General features: G+C 53.7%; 1 protein-coding gene and 1 long non-coding RNA gene across 2 annotated transcripts in view; both read left to right on the top strand.

Annotated features, from left to right (window-relative positions):
- JCAD (junctional cadherin 5 associated) overlaps positions 1–23,989 on the top strand; it is a 38,577-nt gene that overhangs the window by 5,496 nt on the left and 9,092 nt on the right. The window contains 3 exon segments of the mRNA XM_032474008.1: positions 7,728–8,078; positions 19,898–22,049; positions 22,051–23,596. Coding sequence (XP_032329899.1) covers positions 7,798–8,078; positions 19,898–22,049; positions 22,051–23,596 — 3,979 coding nt within the window. The 5' untranslated portion in view covers positions 7,728–7,797.
- On the top strand, positions 13,973–16,367 carry LOC116661581. The gene is made up of 2 exons (XR_004317525.1): positions 13,973–15,034; positions 15,249–16,367. It is a non-coding gene; the product is annotated as an uncharacterized LOC116661581 (long non-coding RNA).

Raw genomic sequence — 23,989 nt, forward strand, 5'->3', positions numbered from 1 at the left:
CACCAACAGCAGATCCTGCTTTCTAGAAGCTTTAATAATTTCGGAGGTGAATAATGGCATTTTGGGTTAATTTACATGTCCTGGATCACAGGTAGGGGTGAACATTTGTTTCGTATTTTTAGTTGGGTGTTTGTCTCTTTCCTTTATTAGCTTTCGTGTTCTGGGCACACATTAAAAAGGAAGACAAGTTTTGGTTGATTTAATCGGTTTATGAATATTTTGTTTCATTTCACTGTCTTGGGGAGCCTGGTAACTGTAAATATGAGAATATTTTTATAAATGGAAAGGGAGGAGTCTGTGGCACCTGTTCATTAACATTCGTGGGCGAGTCTCAACCTCTAGTGTTGAGGATGCCTGTGACTGAAGTGACCGCCTAGACGACACCATCCTCAGGGGCGGGTGTTGATGGCGCTCCTGTGTCTTTATGTCCCCAGAGTCAGTGGGCGGCGCCTGCGCTCTGGGGGTCCTGGGAGGGACAGCTGCTGGATGGTCTCCCTGGCCTGACCCGCCCCCTCCTCCCCCTCCAATCAGTGCATGGCTCTTCAGCTCTGCTCCCTTGGTTGGCCTCGTATGGCTGCTACTAACGAGGCCAAGGCCAGAGGGTCCGTCTTCACATGACCCAGTTAGCTGTGTTCTGTGGCACAACCACAAGCTGTGTTCTCCTCACTGGGGCCAGCTGACTAGGAAGTGCGTGCTTGTTGGTCACCGGGGAGAGCAGGTGAGGGAAAGGGGCGATTTCTAGAGCGAGAAGGAACCTGACGAACCTCCAGCTCAGCCTTCACATTTTGCTGTTTCCGGGGAAGACTGAGACCCATGGATTCTCCCCCTTTCTCTCAGGCATTGTCTCAGCCTCAGTCCCACACAGCCGATGTGTATTGAGTGATGAGGGGAAACAGAAATCATCCCTAGGGGGAGGGGGTGGGGTGGACCACTCACTCCATGCTCAAATCCTAATGGATTCTTGGTGCTTTCCTAACTTTATCGGCCCTTCAGCCTGAATGCAAAGGACACAGCTAATATTTAAAGAACTTAGAAGTCTCCCACACAGAAAGATGACTTTATGTAGTTTCACTCAGGTTCTTTGGAAACGACAAAAATTCTGATGAAAACCCATTTGAAACTGATTTGGGCACAAGAAACGTTTGCAGGAATAAGCTAGTTAAATCAAAATCAAATTACCTGTCACCTTCAGCCAAGAGTTATTTCCAATCTCTGTGTTTCTCATAATGAAAGGACCAGCACCTTAGTCACCAAGACTGAGATCCACTGCACCTCTTCCCTTGAAAATGGCTCTTAATCCCTTTGTTTTTCTTATCCCCCCTGTTGCCACCCCTCCGTGTTACAGTGGAGGGGACTTGTGACTGCTTGTCCACATCTGTCCTTGTTCTAACCACGTCAGTCCCCCTCTTTCCCGATTCACCGTCAAAACATCTCTCCTTTGCCTGCCCAGACCCTTCTGTGGTTTCGCATTGTTTGCTCAGTTAAGTCCAGACTCCTATCATGTTGCAGATAGAAGTGGCTATTTCTATATAGATCTTTTTTTTTCTTTTAGAATTTAGTTTTTTTTTTTTTCCTGAAAGTAACTCAATCCTCTTCCATTTCTCATAGATGCGGTGTGTCTGCTTTTCAAGGTTTTATGATAACTCCAGGTCACTGACCAAGAGCCTGAAACCCAAAATGATTGATGAGGTCTGCTGAAGGTCACAAAGCACCTCAGTGCTGTATCTGGGAATGAATCCCATTACCGAGTATTTAGGAATCAATGCTAGCATTGCTAGACAGTCAAGCCAGGCATCAGCCATCGTGTGGGCGTGTGCGTGCGTGCACACATGCGTGCATGGAGTATGTGTGTGCTTGGTGGGTACCAGGAAAGAATCACCTAGAAGTGCCATCCTAACCCCAGAGAATAAAGGAGAAATTTTTTCCTTTTAAATATGCAGTTTAAAATTTTTATGCCACCATGGCTTCTTGTCTTTTTCGGTTTATATTTATGCATTATTTAGTAGATTAGGAAACTTTCATTGCTATTAAGGAAATATAGAGCCTAAAATAGTAGCAAGCTGGACAGAGCCTGGTTTGACCCTGGGGTCTGCACTTATGAGCTGTGTGACCTCGGACTCTCAGCCTCGGTTTTTCTCGTCTGTAAAATGGAGACATTTGTATCTACAGCAGGAAGTTTACTGGGAATAGGAAAGGAAGTAAGATGTGCCAAGCAACTAACAGAGTAGCTGGCACATGGCAGGTGCTCAGTGGATGGATGGTTGATGCAATTCTCTTTTCCTGTGCTGCTTCTCTGAGCTTCTGCTTTGTATGAAGAGTTTATTGGGGCGGGCAGCGTGGCTGGAGGATAAATTAACCACGAATTGGAAGACATTCTTGGTAAATTTGTTATGCATCTGCTGGAGAGTATTTGAGCGTTTCACCACCTACCACAAGCATCCTCAAGCGGAAAAAAGTCGTAGCATAGAAACCTGGCGATGTCATGAGTCTGTCAAAAGGCCCAGCCTGGGAAGCCAGGCTCTTCAGCCCTGCTGTTCCTCCAACCCTGCCCCCTTTAACCCCACTGGATTAGAGCCTGCATGCTATCAGCTTTTCTTTTGGGGTCTCATCTCATGAATTTAATTTAATTTAGACCAGTCCTGTGGAGGTGAACAAGAGAATTGTGGATTGAACCCAGACTTCTTACCCAGCTCAGTGTTACCTTTTGTCTTCCTTCACCATTTCCTTGGTCACACTATGAGTTTTGATACTTGTGAGTATGCAGTTTCATAACAGAACAGAGGGTAAACCCCAGAAGTTTGCATTTAGCCTCACCGTTTTTTGGTGTGTTACAAATCCAGTTTTTCCCCTTTCTGTGTGCTGCCTGACAGAGTTTGCTTTCATCACACGGTTTGTTTTGCTGCAGCCTGGTGAGAAGATGTCTGAGTCCAGGTGACTAGGTTGAGCCCGGATTTCTCTCTGGTTAAATCGAGCAACATCACAAAGTCCAGTAGAAATGACTATCCCGACACGCTAATGGCTCCTGGAGGCCATGTACTTTTCTTTGGAATAATTGGCAGATCTATTTTACAGATTGGAAAACTGAGGCTTGGAAGTTAAGTCACTTGGTAAAGGCCATCGACCAAGCGGAAGCCAGGCTGGAAAGCCAGGCCCTTCTGTCCTGAAAGCCCACGTTCTCTTCTTACTACTGTGCTTCTGGTCCCTCTCTGTCGGGGTGGGTGGGGGTGACGGGGTAGAAGGTCTGCAGCCGCTCCCACCTGTGATGAGAAGAAACAGCTGAGCACACGCTGCCCAGGGAAGGAGCCCCGCCAGGACACGAGTCCCTTTTACGAGACTGTCAGGTTTTTATGGGGGAAGGTAGAATTTTTAAAGTGCTGTATAAATTTTGTCTTTGGATTGCTGGACTTACTCTAGGAATATGTGGGTTAGAAAATAGTAGGGAAAGATGAAAAGAACCATAGTGAACCCAAAAGAAACAAAAACCCCGCCAGGAATGGCTCTCCCAAGCAGCAGCACCGCAGACCCGGTTCATTTTGAAGGCTGTTTGGCGTCCCTGTCCCTCTTCACTTCTGAGATGCCAGATTTATCTGTCAACCAGTGATGCGGTGTGCCGAGGCCTCAGGTGTCAGGTCCCAGGTAGATCGGGTGTAGGGTGAGGAAGGAAGCAGAAGACAGGACTTTCCCTTAGGAAGGTTTCTTCCTTTTCATCTTATGCCCTGAGGAATAGGAAAGTAGCTTCACTTAGTTGCCATGACTTTTCTTGGAAAGGAGATTTTTGATAGTCTGGAAGAGCCACAGTGCTGTTGAGAACACAGCAAGGAACTTGTCGGACGAAGCAATTTCTCATCGATTGATGGGCTCTTTGAACTTGACAGAATTCTCAGGGGCCATCTAGTCTGGCATCCAGACCAGCACAGGATGGACTTCTTCACTAGTGCTTTCCAGGCTGTGGGTTGTGACCGATGAGGGCGACATGACGTTTAGGGGGGTGGCGACCAGCATTTTTAAAAAGTGAAATCAAATAGAAAATATTGGAGCACCTGTCAGGTTGTGAAAGTAAATATTTTTCCCTTCAAGTTTTGATTGATGTGTGCACACACCCTCAGTGGGTTCCTGGAAAAGCAACAGAGCTTCTAAACCCGTTGCCTCAACCCCTGCTTAAGACTCTCCTAGCGAGGACATCTCCCAGCGCCTCCCTCTGTGAGGGACTGTTCTGTTAACATGTATGTTCTTATCTTAAATGTCTCCTTTGCATACTGGTAGTTAGATACCCATAGAATGAAAAAAGATCCTGAAAGTGGGCTCGTTTGTGTCCTGGACTTCCGGCAGCCGGGGCTCCAAGTCCCTCCCTCCCTGGGGTTGCACCTGGTGCCGGCACGGACTCGACCCTTTCACTAGATGTTCCACTGGATTTGATACAAGACAATGAGCAAAGGGGCGAGGGAAAGAATTCATACGTGAACTGGCTGGAAAATCATACCTGCAGAGTGATCGCACAGTGCCGCTCCACCCGGAGGGAGACAATCTGTTTGGCTTAGAAGCGGTTTTCCAGAGGCCTTCCTGACCCCTTGAGACTGGGTTCGGGTCCCATCTGCATCCTCCTGTCCTCATCCCGGTCGCAGGGCCGTGACACTCCGGAGAAGTGGCAGGCTGCTGTCACTAATAGACGCGTGGGCTATGTTTCAGTGACCTGGTTTCTAGCTGTCGCTACAGCAAGCCAGTAAGATTCTCAAGAGTAAAGAATGTGTCTTATTCATTATTAGAGTTTCAGTGCCTGGTGCATCAGAGGCACCCAGGCATCGTGTTTTGATGTAAGTAACATGCACTGTTGGAAGTGACTTGGGTGGTGACTGAAGTGGCCATTCATGAAAGACAGGTATCTGGGTGATACAAAGCGTGTATGACTTTGGAAATAGAGAGTTACATCCCAAATGACACAGAAGAAGTTAGGACGTGGTCTAATGGTCACGGTGAATAACTAATATGAAAGCTTTTCTTGAGGGCAGGTAGCCCCTCAGAGACGGAGTAGCACGGTAAACCCATGGGCGTACATTCGTGGGGCGACTAACGCTTTTACGTGTGCTTGTTTGGCCCTCAGCACTGCCTGATGAGACAGGAATATAGTGGCGTTGCCATTTTGCAGATCAGAAAACTGAGGCTTGGTGCCGGGACTAAAAGGACGACGCGTGATATCGTGCTGTTTTACGAAGAGGCGCCCTTGAACAACATGGGTTTGAACTGTGCGGGGCTGTTCAGTCCAATCCAAAGGGCTAGAAAGACCGTGTGGCTGTTGAGGACTCTGTGGGAGAGGAGAGGTGATGTTTAGCCTCGGTGTGGAGCGAGGGAGAAGCCCAGGCTCTGAGCTGGGGTCGAGGAGGCCAGGAGTCTAAGTCTGCTGGAGAAGGGTCCTCCGGGGGTCAGACGATGGCTGGGAACCCCTCTGGGTTGTGGGGCCCGTGGGGCTCCCCTCGCTTCCCGTAGGGCTGCTCGGCCCATGTGTTGAAGCTTGAGGCTGGTGTCCTTTCTCCTGCTCCCCACAAGCTGCTGGCCCCCGAGATACCAGACGAGTTAGGAGCTCCCCCAAGTCAGTACGCCTCGGACCTCAGACCTATGACGTCAAGTTACAGCACTTACGAGTTTGAATCTTTTTTGAAAGTTGTTTATGGCTTGGCCTGATTGTCATGCCACTTAAGGGTTCTCTGAATCTGCCCCCACGCAGACGTAGCCATAGCCGGCTGACTTTCCTAGCCCCAGGGGACATGACTCCTGTATGTTTTTCTTGAAGGTCATCGCTGCTTAGCACCCTACAGTGGCCCCTGTGGTGGACACCGGCCTGCTCCTCTGTGTGTTGGGTGGCCAGCTGGGTGCAGTGCACTTTGCTTGGTTTTTAAAGAGCCTGACGTAATAGCAGAGGGAAACTCAGTGTCCTCAACCTAAACTCTAACTTGAACTGCGGTGCTGACCAGATGTGTGCCATTGAGCCAGAGTCTGGGGACCCTGGTCCAGGTTACCAGGGATCCACTGCTGTGTCATTTCTCTACTCCTGGGATAAATGGTACCCCACATCTATTTTCCAGTTCCCCTTCTCATCCACATTACACATGTGGTTTATGCAGTGAACTCCTAATCATCCTTCAAAACCTAGCCCAAATGTCCCTTTCTCCCACATCCAGTTATTTATTGAGAGCCTACTATGTGCCAGATGCAAAACAAAGACCTTGCCTCCATGTCCCATAGCCCTGGGTTTGGAATGAATCTCTTGCCTCTGCAGCCCCCAGCCTGGTGACTTGCTCAGTCACATCAAAGAACAAATGCTTGCCTTTCTGGTGCCTCCATTTCTATGTCAGTGTTGTACAAGCTCCTGGAAGACGAAGGGCGGTGGCGTCAGGAACAGCGGAGTTGCTACAGAGAGTGTTCTACCGGCACAGTAACTGCCGGAGCTTGGGAGTCTTCCATACGGTGCAGGTACCTTCCAGAGTTGGATATCCCCCCGCAATCCGTGCTGACAGCGGAGATTCTGCTGCTGCCCCAGCCTGGCGTGTGATGAGGGCGAGGTCCTGCACGGTCAGCAGGATTGTGAGATGGGCCCCACTGAGAACTCCCGCCGGCAGGAAGCACATGCGTCTCCCTTTCACCTGCACACGGGCCGGCAGGCATTTCCTGGCCATTGTTTGCCGGGGCTGCCACTGTGCTATTTCCATCCACCAGCCAAGCGGGGCTGGAGCTGGCCGGGCTCTTCCAGGCTGGCCTTCGGTGTGCCTGTCATCCAGGCCAGCATTGCAGACCCTGGGGAGGCAGCAGCAGATCTGTATGATCAAACTGCCTATTAACAACCAGAAGACACAGGAAAGAAGATGCTCTTGTGTAAAAATAAACAAGACAGCCCCACCTCTTTGCACACATGTGCTTTCCAGCAGGCTTCTGTCCATCTTTACCCGTCTTGGTTGGTACCGCTGCCTTAGGGCAGTTTGGCTGGCAAGTTGCTGTTGTTGAATTCTTGTACCATGGCAGGATTGGGCTGTGAACACCCTTTGCTCAAAGACACAGACTGTTTACCCAAGATATATTGGGGAGAAATTTGACGCTCAAAAGTTTCCCGTGGAAAGACATTTGGGACTGTGTGGTGGGCTGGGGGTGTACACTTGGTCAGTGTGTCGTGGGTTTTCTCATTATGAGCCTGAAGACTTCAGATCTATTTTTAGCAGCTAGATAACCACCTAGATTGCTTCCACTGAAGTGTATCCCTGTGCTGATGAGAGACCTCGCTCTGCTCTGCTGGAGCAAAAGCTGTGTCTACAAGATGAAAGCAGGGAAGTGTAATCAGATTAAGCTGGACGCTGGCAGTTGCTCGGTTTAGCAACGTGGAGTAGTGATTGCAGCTTCAGAGTGTGTATTTATTTTGTCCTCACTCCTGTGTGTGGTGTTTTCAGACGTCTGGGGCAGGGAGTGGGTGGACAATGTTAATCATTTCGTGGCTTAAACGTGATTCCAGACTCTCCTGAAAGAGGCGGCCATCGGAGGGCAGGGCCCCCAGAGTTAGTGCCACACTCTGCCAAGCCCCTCCAGCACCCTCAGACCCCCTGCTCGAATGGGATGGGGAGTCCAGCTCCTTTCCTTTCTCTGCAGACACCACAACCAAGGTCGGGTTTGGTCCGGGGGTGGGGGGAGGTGGTGTCGGACAGGGGGACTCGGCGACTGCTCACAGACTCTCTCTGTTGTCCCTGCAGCGTGGGTCCTGCCACCACCACCGCCACCACCACAGTCCCAGCGGCGGAGTGTTGATGCGGCCGGTGCACGATGTACAGCGTGGAGGACCTCCTGGTTTCTCACGGGTACAAGCTGCCGAGGAAGCCCCCCGCGCCGCACGAGAGTGACTGCGAGGGCCGCCAGCCAGCAAGGGCCAGGGCGCAGGCCGGCCCCGGGCTGCTGAACGGGTGTGAGGATGGCCCCGCCGGCCGCCCCCGTGGCGAGACGTCGCTGGGAAAGGGGCGAGTGAGCGACCCTGAGAGCAGTCGCCGCCGACCGAGGGTCCACGGGGAGCCCCCGGACGCTTCTGCTCCCAGGATCTCTGAGGCCGGGTAAGCTTGGTGGTGGACCCACTGTTTGCCTTTGACTCGGGTGTGTAAGTACATCCTGCAATACCTTGTATTTGGCTGGGGCCCCGGGGGAGGGGAGACTGGGCGACATGGATGCTTCTGTCCATGGAGCGTTTGGGAGGCTCCATGCACTTAGAGCAACAGACCTTCAGGAAATAGCGGCGAGTAAACGAACTCTGTCCCACCAGCACCGCCTTTTAATACTCAGCCTCTTTGTTCCCTGATAATCTCTCACATCTTTCAGCCAGGACTTGTTTAGAAACTCTGTAAAAGCCAGTTTATGTCAGGCACATGTTGTTAGAACATTAAGCTCTCTCATGAACATGTTTCAATGTTTTGTACGTTGCAGAGTTGAAAGAGGTATGTCTTCCCCTCCCCTTTCAAAAAAGAAAACCTTTCTTCTCATATGTTCATACAGTTCCATTGGCTTCCAACCCAGCTCTTCCTTCCACACTCACACTGGCCCCAGCGTGGGTATCCCATCTGAATACAGCTGCGTCTGTGGGTGTTTTCTTACAGCAACAACGGAAAAAAGAGGGGGGATTGGCCAGGGGGATGGGGAGGGAGGTAAATAAAGGAATTTCGGCAGCTTGCCCCAGAGCCAGCACAGGAGGGGACCCACGGCCCCCAGCCAGGCACTTTCAACCTGGAGGAAACCTTTGCTATCACTGTAAAACTGTCTTCAGTGCTGCGTCGGGACCAGGCTCAGACCGGGGCAGGGGCTCTGCCCTGCAGAGTGTGCCACAGGCTGCGTGTAACCGGCCCAGGACGGGCCAAGGAGACGGATGAGAGCAGAGGCCTGTCTTTACGGGAAACAAGCAAGCAAGCAAACAAGAAGGGGAGTGAACCGAGCCCAGAGGGAAGGAACCAGGCTTCCAGGGTTAGAAGTCGCCAGTCCACGGGAAGGCTCTTCCTCGCTGGTCTGTAGCTTTCAGGCGAAGATGGGAAGGACTTTGCTCTTCTAAGTTGGAGCATTCAGCACTCGGTGACTGAGTGCAAGCTGGGGTGGTGGCCCCTCCTCATGCCCGGTGGAGTAGAAGCAGGTTTGTGTGTCCAGGTGAGGACCACCTTTCTGGCGAGGGGCAGACGTTCAGGAGGGAACCCAGGGTGGAGAAGGACTTGATGCCACTTTTATTTAAGCTTGGCCTTCTAATCTCACACTCGTGTCCACCACCGTCTTGGGCCTCTGTCTGCCACCATAGTCCCTGAAAAGCATCCCCGCCGAGGACTTTGGAAGAAGGTGCTTGTGAACACGATGGCTGAGGGTCGGGACAGCCTGGCTGCCACTACACAGACCCCTGCTCGATGTCACCCCGCCTGCCTTGGTCCTGGTTTTGTGCGAGGACGCCTACCTCCTCCTTAGATCACAGGGCACCGAGGCTGGGCCTTGACTGCTCCTCCTTGCGTGTTTCCTGCAGAGCTTGCCGGGCATACAGTGACCATACCCAGGGATCCAGTTCATTCTCCCCCCGTGGAACAGCTGCTGAGAAGCAGAAGGCTCAGTGTCTAACGAGGTGAAGACGGTGGCTGTGGAACCAGGCGAACGCGTCCCGTAGGCTGTGTGGGGTCTGTCCCAGGCTTGAAGGAGATCAGATTTGGGTCCCGAGTGGGAGGCAGAAGAATTCTGTGTGGGCAGTGAGGCTCCCAGCTTGTCCACATCTTGCTCAGGACCTTCCAGCCTCTATGTGGTAACAGGTTCCTGAAGACTGCGAGGGCCCCCAGCCTGGCCTCCATCAGACCTGCCGGCAGGCTTGCTTTCTGTCTTGAGTGACGTGCTCAGATGAGTGGTCGCATGCAGCCCTGGGCAGAGTTCTCAGCAGATCTGGCCGCATCCTGGCATCGCTGAGGTTGGCTGGTTGACCTGGGAGGCGCAGAGTGGCTGCTGGATAGAAGGTTGCCTTGTAGGTTGGGAAGAGGACACGCACACGTGTCTGCAGAAACCCACGCCAGTGCCCAGGGCCTCACAGACCAGCTGCCCGGCTTCCTGGGTTGAAATGAAAAGATGTTTTCTTTTTTTTGTGGCCACAGAGAACTAAAAGCAAGAGGCAAACGGAAAGGTTGGTGGGAGGAGAATTATTTTTCTCCTCAGAAAAAAAGTGCTTTGAGAGGAAATCAGCAGGTGCTAATATTAAAGCTCTCCCTGGTTGTGGTAAATCCTGTAAAAGAATTTGGCATTTATTAAACACATGTGAACTCATTGGATCAGACCTAGTACTGACGAGCCAAGGCGGCCGTGCAAGTGCGGAGTATTCCGGAGCGCTGGCTCATGGTCGGTGGGAAGTGGAGAAGTTTCCAGTGCAAGGACCTGTGGGAGGCGAGTCTGGGAAGGTTCTGGCGTGAGGAGGAGGCTTGGCTTCCAAGCTGGCCACTGAGGTCGTGGTGTTGGCAGCTGCATCTGAATGGGCTAAGTTTGGGGGGCGAGCAGGGTGGGAGGCGTGGGGGACCGGCACAGACACAGCAGAGCTCCCAGGGGGCAGACTGGTCCCGGGGCGGGGGGGTCTCCCTCCTTGTGGCTCCTCTGGGTGCACAGAAGAGGAGGTTGTGGTGCGGATATAGCGGGGGTCTCGTGGCCCGTCCATGGGTGGGACACGCAGACTGGCGGGTCTCCTCCCAGGTAGGGATGAGGCAGCTGGGCCCCAGAATGGATCAGCCGATGTCTGCCTGGGCCCTGGGTTGTCCCCTGCAGGACCTTCCCGATCTCCCTCCACATGGTCACTTGTCAGGGCACCTCCTGGCCCTGTTGCTCCTCTGCTGGCCTTTCCCCCTCCCCCAGTGGGCACCACTTCCCAGCATCTTTGGCTTGGGCGCTTGCGTGATGCTGCCGCCTCTATGTGGCAGTTTAGCTCCAGACCCCCTGTGATTTCCACCCTATGTCTGAGTTGACATTTTTGAGAGAGAATCCGTGGTTTGGGGCAGCCCTAGGCGCTTTGGCTTGGTTCGCGGGTCAGTCCTGCTCGGTTGGTGCGGGGAGGGAGGCTGGATGGCAGGGGTGTCTGAGCCCCACTGCTCTGGGCAAAGGGGCTTTGGAGGAGGGCACTTTCCAGGCCCAGGGTAGGGGCTGACCATGCATCCCAAACATCCTTTCTTTTCTCTTCCCTGACCGGTCATTTACGAAGCCTGAAGATTTGGCATTGCCCCCTTAAGCCACTCACTCCGCACAGAGCTCACCTAGGTGCTCGACCACTTCTAAAGGGTCTCAGGTCATGGGCTGGGATGATGAAACTGGCTGTAGGCTTGGCATGAAAGTCACCCACGTGGTACAGAAAAAATGCTCACAGGGCATGTCCAGTGTCACTGCTGCATTTGGAGGTTTATAGTGGGAAAACCGTGACTGTCCGTGAAGCTGCACACAATCGGCATTCTAGGCATCAGATGATTTAAAGCTGGGTGTTTATTGCGTCCCAATTTGGGCTGTGTCACCAACAACAGGGACCTATTGCGTGCTCCTTCCAGGTGGCATCTCTGTCCTCCCCGTGGCAACGTGAAAAGCACACCTGTGAAAATGTTAAATTTACATCTGTGTTCAGAGGTTATAGCGAGGAGGAGACTTGCAGTCCATCCATGGCGCCAGGTTTAACTGTCTGTGCACCACTGCCCTGTTGCAAGGTTTGCTTGTGAAAACACATGTGCGCACACACACGATCCAGGGGAAACAGGGAGCGATTCCCCTGTTATCTCTACGTGGAGGAAACTGCAGGCTTGGATGCAAGTAGCCATCACTGAACAGTCCTCAGCTGCCATTAAACATGTGAAACACTGTTATCAGGCGTTCCCTGTTTCCTTAGTGTGTTTCCTTTGAAATGTTATAATCAGAGGAAGCTGTAAAATAGTGTAACACAGCAGCAGTTCAAATCTGAAAGTCATACCGTAGTCGGCTCTTCTCTGCTTAGCCCCAGAAGTCCTGGGTGAAATTTGTGCTAGTTCACTGGGCAACAGCTTGTAATCATCTCTTGTCATCAGTGCAGTGGTAACTAATGAGAGACCTAGCAGCCTAAGAGCATCTCTGATGTGGGGTCTGGGTCCCCCAGCTTGGGAGGCTCACATGTGATCAGGAAACATCGATCAGGATCGTGCTACTGGGCACAGCAAACAGTTCATTTTCAGAGGCTTTTTAAGCTTCTCTCAAATCATAACCTGCTTATAATGGTTTTCTAAAAAGAGGAATTCTTCAAGTTTGACATCTGTTTCCATGTATCTCGTGCTCCACAGAATCAGACCTTCCACGAGCGTCATGTGTCCTGTAGCTGCTCGCCTCCTGTCACGAGTGTGAGGCATCGCTACCTGGACCTCTTCACGGAAAGAAGGAGGAGTCGTGTGAGCTGGTGTGCTCATGGGCACACGTGGAGATGAGGCCTAGTTTCCCATCTTCTTGTTGTCACCCCTTCTTCTGAGGTGCTTTGTCCTCATTCCCCAGCAGTGCCTGGACACCGTCCGTCTCTCCTGCACACACTCCCGGGTTGCTCTACCGAGAGCCTTTGTTCCCTTCGTGCGTGAGGCAGCAGGAGGGCCAGTGCTGAGGGACTGGGAGGTGCAGCACGGCCTGGAACCTCACTGGTTTTGGCAGCCATGTCATCACCAACAGGATAATTGTTAGTGATGAGTTTCTTCTCTAGCTAGAGAGTCAGGTCAGTTAGGAAATACCCAGGTGTGAAACGGGGGCCTAAAAAATACCTGGGTGGGTCTTGAGTTCCAGTCACTTTGTTTCAAAGGTGGATACACCTCTGGGATCTTGATGAAGTGCAGCGAGCCAAGACTGGAGTCTGGTTGACGTCCCGATGAGTCCCGGCCGTGGGACTCGGGGCCCTTGCTCCCTTCCCAAGGGCGAGCGTCCTGGCCTGTCCCGGGAGAGAATGGACTGGTTCTCCTGGTGCCTTCGGGCCCTCCATCACCGTCCTTGGCGGCTGCCTCCCCACCTCTCCACGGCGGCGCTAAGCTGAGCTTGCAAAGAACACGTGGCGCAGCCCCAGTGCTCGCTGAATAGATGAGCGACAGTGAAAGGGAGGGGCTGCCAGAGGTGTGTGAGAGGGAGGCGGATGCTTGGGCTGGTTGTTTTTCTCGGTGCCGATGGTGGCGGTGAAGGGACCACACCAGGGGAGAGAGACTGTCCCTTGGTGGAAATAGAATATGTCTTTAAGACAGATAACAGGAAAAGACCCACACAGTCGGCCTTGCCTGTTGGATTCTGTGGCCCGCTTGCTCCTCCTGCTTTGCTGGGAGGAACTCACTGCTGATTTGCTGGCCACGGGCATCGCTCCTTCCCCTAGGGCCCAGCGGTCGCCAGAAGGCAGGGCCTGTTATGACAGTCAGCGACATCGTTACTTCCTGTTATTGTGAGGGCCGCCGGTGACAACTTAGAAGAGGACAATGCAGGCCTAAAATAACCCCCCGGCCGAGACAAACGCTCACTCCTGTGCTCTTTCCTGCACGCCCCTCACCCCCTGCCCCGGACATCGTGAAGAAAGAGTTTGGAAATGTACCCGCCCCACTGAGAATTGATTTTGATTGGGTTACCAGTAGTACCAATAGCTAAAAACAAGGGTTTGTTACGTGTTCAACACTCTGCCAAACAGTTTAAACATATTATCTCATCCCCCCACCCCAGCAAACTTAGAAAGGAAGGAATCATTACCATCCACTCGACCCGGACGGGGAGTCGGGGCAAAAGGAGGGAAGGATGTCGCAGAAGACACACGGGCAGAGAGCCAGGGCGCTGGCATCTGGACCCCCACCCCGCACCTGCTCCTCGGGGACCGGCTGCATGATCACTGGTGACCTGCCCACAGGCACCGTCTCCTCACCGTGCTGTTCTCCCCGGAAGCCCTTCCTTCCTCCAGCTGGGAAATTGATCAGAAGGTGCACAGGAACCTGGAGTGAGTGCCGTGTGGTTGCCGGGTGCCAGCCCGTCACAGGCGAGGCCCCACATCTGGGAGGGGGGAACGGCGTCCGCCCCACCTGTGTCCCTGAGAACTGCAGTGCCAGGTACTGACTTGTAAAAAGCAAGGACACCCCAGACACTCCTCCCTGAGGCAGGGCCTCTGACTTACCTTGCAGGAGGGAAAGGTCCTTACCAGACTTGGACCAAGAGTCAAAAGTCTGTTGAAGTCCTGCCCCAAAGATGGTGCAGAAAACCACTGGCAACCACAAAAGAGCAATTTGTGTCTGTTTCTAAGAATATGGGCTAACATCACAGTCTGTGGCAGGGCAGGTCAGCACCAGGGCGGGAGGGCCTCCAGGCTGAAGCTTTCCGTTCCGAGCTAACCTTCCTGGGGCCTGGACCCAGGCTCTGGTGTTCAAAACCCCTGTGTGGAGGAGGCCTGGTACTCAGGGGCTTCCACCCCGTCCACGCATCAGCAGGTGCGTTCCCCAGGTGGATCTGCCTAGTTACCTGTGCGCGGGCGGGTATCCTGAGTGCCCTGAGCTGTCTTCCTGCCCCGCCCCCTCCATGGGTCTAAAGTTAGCATCGTTCATAAGCCCAGTCATTTATTATGCTTCCTCTTCCAAGGACCATTGTTAGCTGTGGGTGGGTTTTTTTTTAAATAACAAAACAGTAACATCCTGAGATGATCGCGCTGAATTTATTTCAGCTGAATCTATTTTATTTGTTATTTGTACTCATTTATCGAGACGTTGTGGAAGGCAGGCATGACAGCCCCTTAGTGGTGCAACCCGACGGTTGGGCGTTCCCTGGTTACATCTGTGCCAGTGCGGCCCGCAACCCTGGTTCACGTGGAGCTTTGCCGAATAGTGGTCTTCATCCATTGTGTTCCCAGAACAGCTTTATCTTTTCCAACTGACCTTAATTTTTGCTAACCTCAAACCTCAGTCTTAATCTCCTCTTGACCTTGTCGTCCCCTTTCCACAGTGAGCCTATCTGTTGCCTGTGTCGGAGGGCTATTCACACAGTGTTGTGTATTGAATACACCAAGGCTCGCTACAAGGTAAAGTTGCAGGCTTGCAGGCCCAAAGAGCTTCAAGGGTAAATGCTATAGCAGGAGATGGCGGGCCCCATCCCAGAAACACACCAGACATCTAACACGGGCTGTGAGTGTGTCTCTCCCGAGATGCTGCCCCAGGGCCCCTACCAGGAGAGAGAGCCTCTCCTTCAAGGACGGGGAAGCTCCTTCAAGTGACACGCTCTGCCTTTATGCTCAGATGTGCTTCTGGGCAAGACCGACTGACCTATGGAAGAGAGAGCGGCTTCTGAAGGATGCAACGCCGGGGTCTAAAGGTGATGGACAGCACCAGCCTCTGCTTGGCTGGCGGCCCTGCCGGCAGGAAGAACTTGCTGGACCTGGGACCACTTCGGTGGGGCTCCCACCCTCCACCCGGACCTCCATGGGGAGGACTAGACTTCAGGGGCCGCCTTGGGGACGGGGTTCAGAGTTTTGTTGGTGGAGTGGGGAGGGCATCTCTTCCTGCCCTTGGGGTGTCAGGTGCAAAGCTAGGCCCAGGCCGTCGCAGACTGGGGCAGCTCCTGGGGATCTCGGAGAGGACAATCCTACAGCATGTGTGACTGTGATTAAAAGGCGTGGTGGATATTACCCTCCTAAGTAGGCTTTTACTTTCTAAAAGGAAGGTGGTATTTTCCGTTGCAGTTGAAAATGCGGCGCTTAAACGAACAGAAAGTTCTCCTACTGTTTTTCATCATCTGCTTTTATACATTTGGCAAACAGACTTGCCTCTTTTTCTTTAGACATGCTGTTTTTCACATGTTCACATTTCAGATGTTTTCCAGACACCGTTTATCAGCTGTTTTTGTCGTCATCATGTGTCTCTTCTGATTCGCCAAGGAGTGGTTCCAAGTGTAGCTTCTGTCTCCTCTCCGACCTGCTCTCCCAGGAGTTCTGCACAAAGACCCTGCCTGTTTCAGTGACCGTGTTGACACTGCTTACGTGGGCTGTCACCCTCCACTTCGCTTTCCTTATCTCTTCCCCACCCTGTATCAGCGTGCTCAGTGCGTTTCTGTAAAATGTCGCATTGTTAACTTTTTTAAAATGTAAATTATCAGTCTCATTTTTTAGAAAGAAAAATTTGATCTCAGCTTATTTCATCAGAGGTCCTAGAAAACAGATTCTTGGCTTTGAAGCCGTAAGAGGTAGCACACGTTTTAGCTGATAACAGACATCTTCATGGAAGCCAGTAAATGTCCAACTTGTCCGAGGGAGAAATTCGCCACAGCGTCACCCTGTGGGTTGACTTGTGCCTGTCACAGCCGGGCTCATTCTGGGGACAAAAGGGATGCTTGTGAAATAAATGCTTTCTAGTTCTCTATGTAATGCAGATTTTTAAAAAAGAGAGAGAGTATTTAAAATTCCCTAGGTGGATCTGAGTTTTCCTTAAATTGTGATTTTTGGTGTATTGTGCAAGTGGAAAAAAAGTTTAGCCCAGAATGCTGAGCCGTTTTAATTGGTTACAGATGGCAGTTTTGACAGAGTTAAGGTGATAATGTGATTTCAGGGGTGGGGGGTGAAAACTGACACCATCACTTGCGTAGGTAGCTGCCGCCTGTCTATATTCTCAGCCTGTTTCTGTCTGTCTTTGTCCCTGTTGATGCGCATGGCTTGTACGGGGACAGAGAGCACCTTGGGACTTCAGCACTTAACCCACCAGGCTTTACTGAGAAGCCAGAGCATCTATTGAGAGAGTGAGCTAACACCGCCACTCAGGGTGATCTCTTCTGTAGGGTCAGGGGCCCCGAAGGTCGTTGAGGGGCCTGTACAGAGTAAGGCCGGTGCTTATTAAAGCCGCTTCGGCCGCATCCAGCCCGCTCACCATCAGCTGCGGAACAGAGGCCATGAAGGAGACACTGACACTGGGCATCGACCACCTGCTTCCTCCTGATTTATTTTGGCCTCTCTTAATTGGGTCTGTGGCAATTGTCTCATCTTATTAAGCGCCACTTTTGCAGTCTTGCCCTCGGACTTGGCACCGAGTCAAAGACCCTGAAGCCAGCAGGTGCTCAGGACCCTTAAATGGTTCATTGCCTGTATCAGCTACAGAGGGACAGCCCCAGGGGCATCTCTGACGGAAGGGACCTCGGCTTCTGAGCTCCAGATGGTGCTGCACTGCTCACCTGGGGTCGGGGGGAGATGGGCCGGAAGGAGCCTGACCCGAGGGGCGCTCTGTCAGCCTTCAAAACCTAAATGATTTGATGACAACAAGCAGCAAAGCACTTGACCTTCACGCGCGCGCAGCGTTACGGCAGCTGCGCGGCGTGCGAGGAGTCGTGCAGACGCTCGTGGGCTGCTCTGGGGCTGATGCTGGACCGCAGAGGGACATCAGACCTTTCCTGCTTTTCCAGCCCGTGGCCCAGCTTTGCTCCAGTGGCTGCTTAACAGGCTCCTGGGGGTGGGGGGAGGCAGGATTTGAAGAGCTACCCTCACTTTTTAAGGCAAAGAAGGAATTCCCAAGTAGTAATAAATAATAATAATAGAAATATTATTAGTAATAGATTTTTACTGTTGATCTACCACCTGGTGCCGGAAGCACAGCTCGTCTTTCTGCCCGTGTGTGGGGCATGGTCCTCCTCCAGCCCGTGCCCACAGCTGCTCCGTTCCCAGGCCCTTCCCTGCCGTGGCCACACATGGCTAGGGGCCTGCAGCTCCGCCCCATCCTCTGCCATCCTCACCCGGCCGAAAAAGTGGGCTGTGGTGTGGAAGTCAGTTCAAAACCACGAAATGTGGTTTCATGACACCTTAGCACATGAAGAAATGACCAGCAACCAAAGAAATGCAAATGAAAACCAGTGAGAAGTTCTTTTCACTTATCTAATAAGGAGGGAAATGGACTGAGATAACCAGAGCCGGGAACGGCTCAGCGGGAACAGCTCTTCTCTGCGCCGCCAGCCTGGCCGGCGTGGGAGTGCGGGTGGTTGGTCCGAGGTCAGGCTGCACAGCGTGATTCCCTGATCTGCCAGTGCCTTTTCTGAGGGTTTATTCTAAATAACGTGAGATGAGCTTAGTGTTTGTGAGCAATAGTGTTTCTCAGAGTGTTTTAGAATATAAGCTACATCCATGTCCAACAGCGGTATGATGGTTAAATAAATCTTGTATACGTGATAGAGCTCACCCACTGAAACTCCGCACATGAGGAATTTTTCATTATGTCAGAAGCAGTAAAACAGAGTGGCCACCAGGGCTTTGTGGTCACTCATCAGGTTTGAGTTCCTTTCCCACTGCTTACAAGCTGTGTGACTTGGGAGAGTTGTTCAACCTCTTTGTGCCTCAGTTTCCTGCTCTGTAAAATGGGACTGACAGCAGTTCATACCTCAGGGAAGGGGCGAGGGCTAGGGTGCTGGTGAAGCTGAAACGAGTTCACGTATAGAAAGCGCTTAGCGGGGACCTAGAGCACAGTAACCTTTATGTCAGCCTCGGCTGTTTGCATCACAGACGTCAGGGAGTGTTCACATAAAACCAGATCCCCTGTAGAATAGCAGTCAGGCTGTCTGAAGTCCACGTCTCACCACACAGGAGACCAGAAGATACGTATCAAAATGATGATCTCTGGGGAGGAAGACTACAAGCAATTTTTGGGTTTTGTGCTTTTCCTGTATTTTTTCCAAATTCTCAACAACGAATACTTTTATAATTAAAAAAAAAAACCTCAGCACTTTTCGAGTTGAAACCTTTTCCGCTTAGCCCATGGTTAATCAAGGTAGATGACCTCCCCAAGCTTCCTGCCACTCGGTGGGCTTTCTGTGTTACAGTCCTGTCTCTGCTCATTTCTAGCCAGCTTCGTATTTCTGCACAGTTTGACAGTGTTGTTCAGATTCTTCAGAGCTAGAACAGTGATTCTAAACTCTGGTTGTGTGCTGGGACCGTTTGAGGAGGTTTCGGAACATACCGGTACTGGGCTCCTGGCCAGGCCAGTCAGATCCAAATTCCAGGCACTGGTATTTTTTAACGGCTCACGGGGAAGTTCTAATGTGCAGGCAGGTGGTGGACAGCAGCCTGGAGCTAGACTGGCAAAGTTCTTCCCCGTCAGCAGAGCCCCTCTCTTCCTCTGATCAGTCTCGAAACGTCAAACTGAGTGGTGTTTCGGACACTACCTGAGGACAAGACATTATCACCTGGAGAGCTTGTTAAAAATACACACATCTGGACCCTAACCCAGACCTACTGAATCTGAACTTTTAGAGGGAGAGAAACTTGGCCATGTTTCTCTAGGAGGTTCTTACCACAGGTCTTTCTCAGCCGCACCCTGGGAATAGCTGGGAGCCTGGAGAAACAAGGGTGCCTGGCTCCCCGCCTGCCTCTGTGACAATGACGTGATGGAGCTAGGGTGCTGCCTGGGCTTCGGGAGTTGTGAGGTCCCTCCGGGTTCACGCGCAGTCATGGTTGACACCCATCAGCAGCGATGGTCCTCAGTGTGGGGTCCTGGGGTCCTGCTGCATCAGCGGCCCTCCCTCTAGTGACTCCTGCACTCACTCCCAGAGGTTGCCCGGTGGTCTGGCCTGAGCTGGGGCTGGACCCCCAGGGGCCCAGGACCGCACTTGGGAAGCACGGCTCCTGGGCTCACCCTCATTCCCTTGTACATCACTCAAGTACAACCAGCGTCCTGCTGTACTTGTGGGCAGCCTGTGGCTGCCACTCCTAGGCTCTCAGTGGCTAAACACTTGGCCGCCTCCCAGCCGTAATTAGTGGTCTGTGTTTTCTTTAAAGTTGACGAGCACTGTGGTTGGAACTCTTTTTCAAAATTCCCAGCCGGAGTTTGACTGGAAGTCTGGTCACAGAGGCAGAGAAGTACACGTTTGTTCTGCGCGGGTCCTCCCTTGGTGTAACCTCTGTGCCTCTGTTTTGCAGGTTTTATCATCAGCCCGTGCTAGCGTGGTCCTCCCAGCCCCTGGCCGGTCGCAGCCACGCCTACTGGCGGAGGAGAGATCAGGAGGGCAGCGGCTTGCTGGGCCCACGGGACCGGGAAGACGCCAAGGTCCGAGGCATGGCCCAGGCCCACAGCCTTCCGGAGCGCATGAGGGAGGGGCCCCGGGAAGTCGGAGGAAGGACAGAGGATGTGATGAGGAAGGCGGTCTGGGAAGAAGAGCTGGGAATGGCGGGTCCTGCCAAGTGGCAGAACGTAGGCCCCGGAAGCTGGAACCAGCCGCGGAAATTAGGGAGGCAGATGTCTGATGGTATTGGGGAGAAGCTGTTTCAAGACCTGCACCCTTTCGTGCGTGGGGAGCACATGTTGAGCAAAGGGAAATCCCAGTCTTTGCCTCGAGTTCTTTCCCCTGAGAGCCTGAGCTGCATCGACATTCCCATCCCGTTAAGCGATGGGCCTTTAGCGGCTGTTCCTAAAGGGCCATTTCATTCTCCAAATCGTGCGCCTGACTTGGAAGCCGCCAGGAACCCTGAGAAGGGTGGCTCCTCGGCCCCCTCACCCCGGCCTAAGTTTGGGAGACCCATCAAGCCTCCATCCTATGACTCCCACCAATACTCCAGGGCCGGAGCGGAGATCAGTGACCTCACAGCCAGCCAGCCGCCTGACCCACGCGCGTCCCACCCAGCGAAGACTAAAGACACCAGGCAGGAGCTGGGGGTACCTGACCCCGGCCTGGAGCCCCCGGGGTATGTGCCTCCGCCCTCATACCGGTCCCCGCCCCAGCCTGGCACATACCCCTGCTCGGAGGATGCGGCGCCCCTGCATGACGGTGGTGGCTGCCGGGCACAGCCACATTCTGGGGAGAAAGCTGGTGCCGGCGGTCGGCTCCCTCCGGGCTCCCTCGGTGCTGGGCCTGAGTGCAGCCCAGGCCCCCACTCACCTTGCGGGGTCCCTCCGCAACCCCACCCTACCACTGCTTATGGCTCCGTCCTTTACATTCCCTTTGACGACCCTCGGATACGACACATTAAACTAGCCCGACCCCAGGGTTTCTGGGAAGAAGTGAAGCCTGATGGTCAGCCCTGCCCATCTGGTCCTGCCCCTGCCCCAGAGCCAGCGTTGGGGAGCCTGCGGTGTGAGGGTGCCAGTTGGAACCCATCAGGGAATGAGAGGGACCCCGCCCCTGCCACTCCCAGCCCCCCATGGCTGTGGGGCCAGCCTCTCAGGGATGGAGAAAATGGTGGCTTTCCTGACCAAAGAGACCACTGTGTTATCACACAGAGACAGCGGTCCGATGTGGGGGACGGCCCACTAGGACTCCCTGAAAGCCACGTTTCCTCCCTAAACCCTGCAGGCGAGAGTACCTGTGAAACTCAAACCCAGCTCAGAAAGTTTGAAACTGGGATGCAGATCAAGAAAAGTTCAAAGAAAAAAATGAACGAGACGATATTTTGTTTGGTTTCTGTCCCAGTCAAATCAGAATCATATCTGCCAGATACAGATACGAACAACAATGACTTAAAACCGAGCATGGATAAAAAGAACGGGCCTGATAAGAGCGCGGCTTTGCAAGAACAGAGTCTACTCAGCTTGTCCTCCACTGACCTGGAGCTGCAGGCGCTCATGGGAGGCCTGGCTGGGAGAACAGAGCCCCAGAAACAAGACCTGGGGTGGCCCAGAGGAGACAGACACACAGACGACCTCAGGTTCACTCACCCTGCAAAACACAGAGAGCTCACGTGTCCTGGCTCGTGGCCTGGGCACCAGTACAGAGACCAGCAAACACAGACCAGCTTCCCCGAAGAATCCCGAAGCCCGCGGCCCCTCCCCGGGGAGAAGCCAGGCGGGTCGCCTGACCCAGTGCTAACTCTAAAATGTCTGAACCCTGTACCCTTCGAAGTGCAGATGCAGGTGGCATTGGCTTCCAGCGACCTGACCCACAGGCCTGGGGCTCATCCCCTGAAAAGTCAGGGATCCCTCAGCCCATCCAACAACAGTGCTTTCTCCAGGGCTTCCTCGTGTGTCAGCCAGGCACCTGTGCCTAGAGCCGGCCAGGCACACCCCGGCGTGGACAGCCGTGGGCGTGGCACCAGCCCCGTGCCCAGGGGTGAGGTGGTCAAGGGGGAGACCACGGGTCCCCTGCAATAGTCAGCAGCTCTTCGGGCAGTTCCTCCTGAAACCTGTCAGCCGCCGTCCCTGGGACCTGATCAGCCAGCTGGAGAGTTTTAACAAGGAGCTTCAGGAGGAGGAAGCAAGCAGCCGTAGCAGCAGCAGCAGTGAGGATGGTGAGACGGGGCAGCCCTGGGAAGGCCGTGCCGGCCCTGCAGCCCAGCACGCGGGCTGCTGCGAGGACAGAGTTGAGGAAGCGCCGAGGAGGCTGGTGGCTGAGGACCCCGGGCCCTGGTGGGGAAGTGTCACGAGTAAGTCCGAGAGCTGGAGCGAGGAGCAGCAGCCTCGCTGCCGCAGCCCATTGCAGGTGGAGGGCAGCAGAGGAGCCGCATGGCTGCCACCACCAGGAAGCTCCATCGCAGGGGAGGGGGACCAGGAGGTGGAGGATGGAGTGACCGAGCCAGCAGTCAGCCCAGGACCTGCGAAACAAGTGACGTCTTCTAGATTAAGTGATGCAATGCCAGTGTCCCCAGTGGATCCAGCCGAAGCAAGGGAGCCCCTGCTGAGTCAGGAACCCCCTGGTGGTTTAAGTGCCCCGGAGCTGAGCGAGGCCAGCCCTTCAAGAGCTGGTGGTGGGGAGCAGGGGAGCTCTGGGGTCCTGGTCTCCCTCTCTCTTACTGGCAAACTCCGAGGCCTCTCAGCACCGGACTTGAGATCTGTGGGGCTGACACTGGCGCAGGAGCGGAGCGCCAGCACGGTAGCAGGGTCCTCGGGGGAAGCCAGTGCAATAGAAATCCCCCCGAATGAGTCCCTCCAAGCCAGGGCTGCCAGGATCCTGGGCATCGAGGTGGCTATGGAGTCCCTGCTGCCGGGCGCCGGGAGGGTGGGGCAGAGCCAGCACCCCGAACCTGATGGAGGCACCCATGGCCCCGAGTCCCCTGGGCAGGAGTCTGTGTCCAGCCCGGCCTGCCGGGATGAGCCCTCGGCATCCACCGACGCCTTTCACGGCAGGAGGAAGTGCGGCTGGACCACAAGCCCTCTCTTCGTAGGAGAGAGGGACGTCCCCCGACGGGCTCCCCAGGCTTCTGAGCCCAAAGGGGTGGACGGGGACACCCTCATCCCCAGCCAGGCCCCCGAGCCTCAGCCCAGCCTCCAGGAGCCCCAGCCCTTCCATCCCAAGGACGTGGGGACAAAGCCACCCTTCAGGTCCACCTTGTTCCATTTCATAGAGAGGACCCCCAGCTTGGCAGCCTCCGAGAAGAGGCTCCGAAGCACTTCCAAAGTGATTGAAAGTTTACAAGAGAAACTGGCTTCCCCCCCGAGGAGGGCAGACCCTGACCGTCTGATGAGGATGAAGGAGGTGAGCTCCGTGTCTCGGTTGAGGCTCCTGACCTCCCGTGGCACTGAGTCTGCAGAGGAGGCCGAGGAGCCGACGGCCGAGAAGAGCTCCAGGGTGCGACCTCTCAACGCCAGGCACCTGCTCTCTGAGTCCAGGGGCGCCTTCCCGCTGGGAGAAGACGGGCACCAGGCGGCACGACGGGAGGAGAACGGCGGGCAGGACTTCTGGTGCCCAGGTGAGGAGGCGGGCAGGTGGGCGGCCGTTCCGAGGTCATTTGATGTCCTTAGAGCATAAAAATACCAGGTTGGTGGATGGTGAAACCTGCAGACTCAGAAAAGGTAAAATTGAGCCTGTGAGTTAGGGTACCAAAGACTTTTCATTTTACCAAGAACTATCCAGAAGTTTTCCTTAGAAAGCAGGATCTTGCAGTGTACTTTAAATGATCCTGTCTTTACAGAACTTATTTGTGTCAGTTACCAGGTAAAATTACCTGTATAAACAACCCTGGGGCCTCTTGCTGTGAGGAGGTGCATCCACAGAGTATTCTAACTTCAGTGCAGGCACCTTGGTCAGTCCCGTAGGAGACCACAGCATTTGTGCTCTGTACCTGCTCCCAAAATAAGCATTC

This window comes from Camelus ferus, chromosome 35 (assembly GCF_009834535.1).
Source record: "Camelus ferus isolate YT-003-E chromosome 35, BCGSAC_Cfer_1.0, whole genome shotgun sequence".
In the NCBI taxonomy this organism is placed as follows: Eukaryota; Metazoa; Chordata; class Mammalia; order Artiodactyla; family Camelidae; genus Camelus; species Camelus ferus.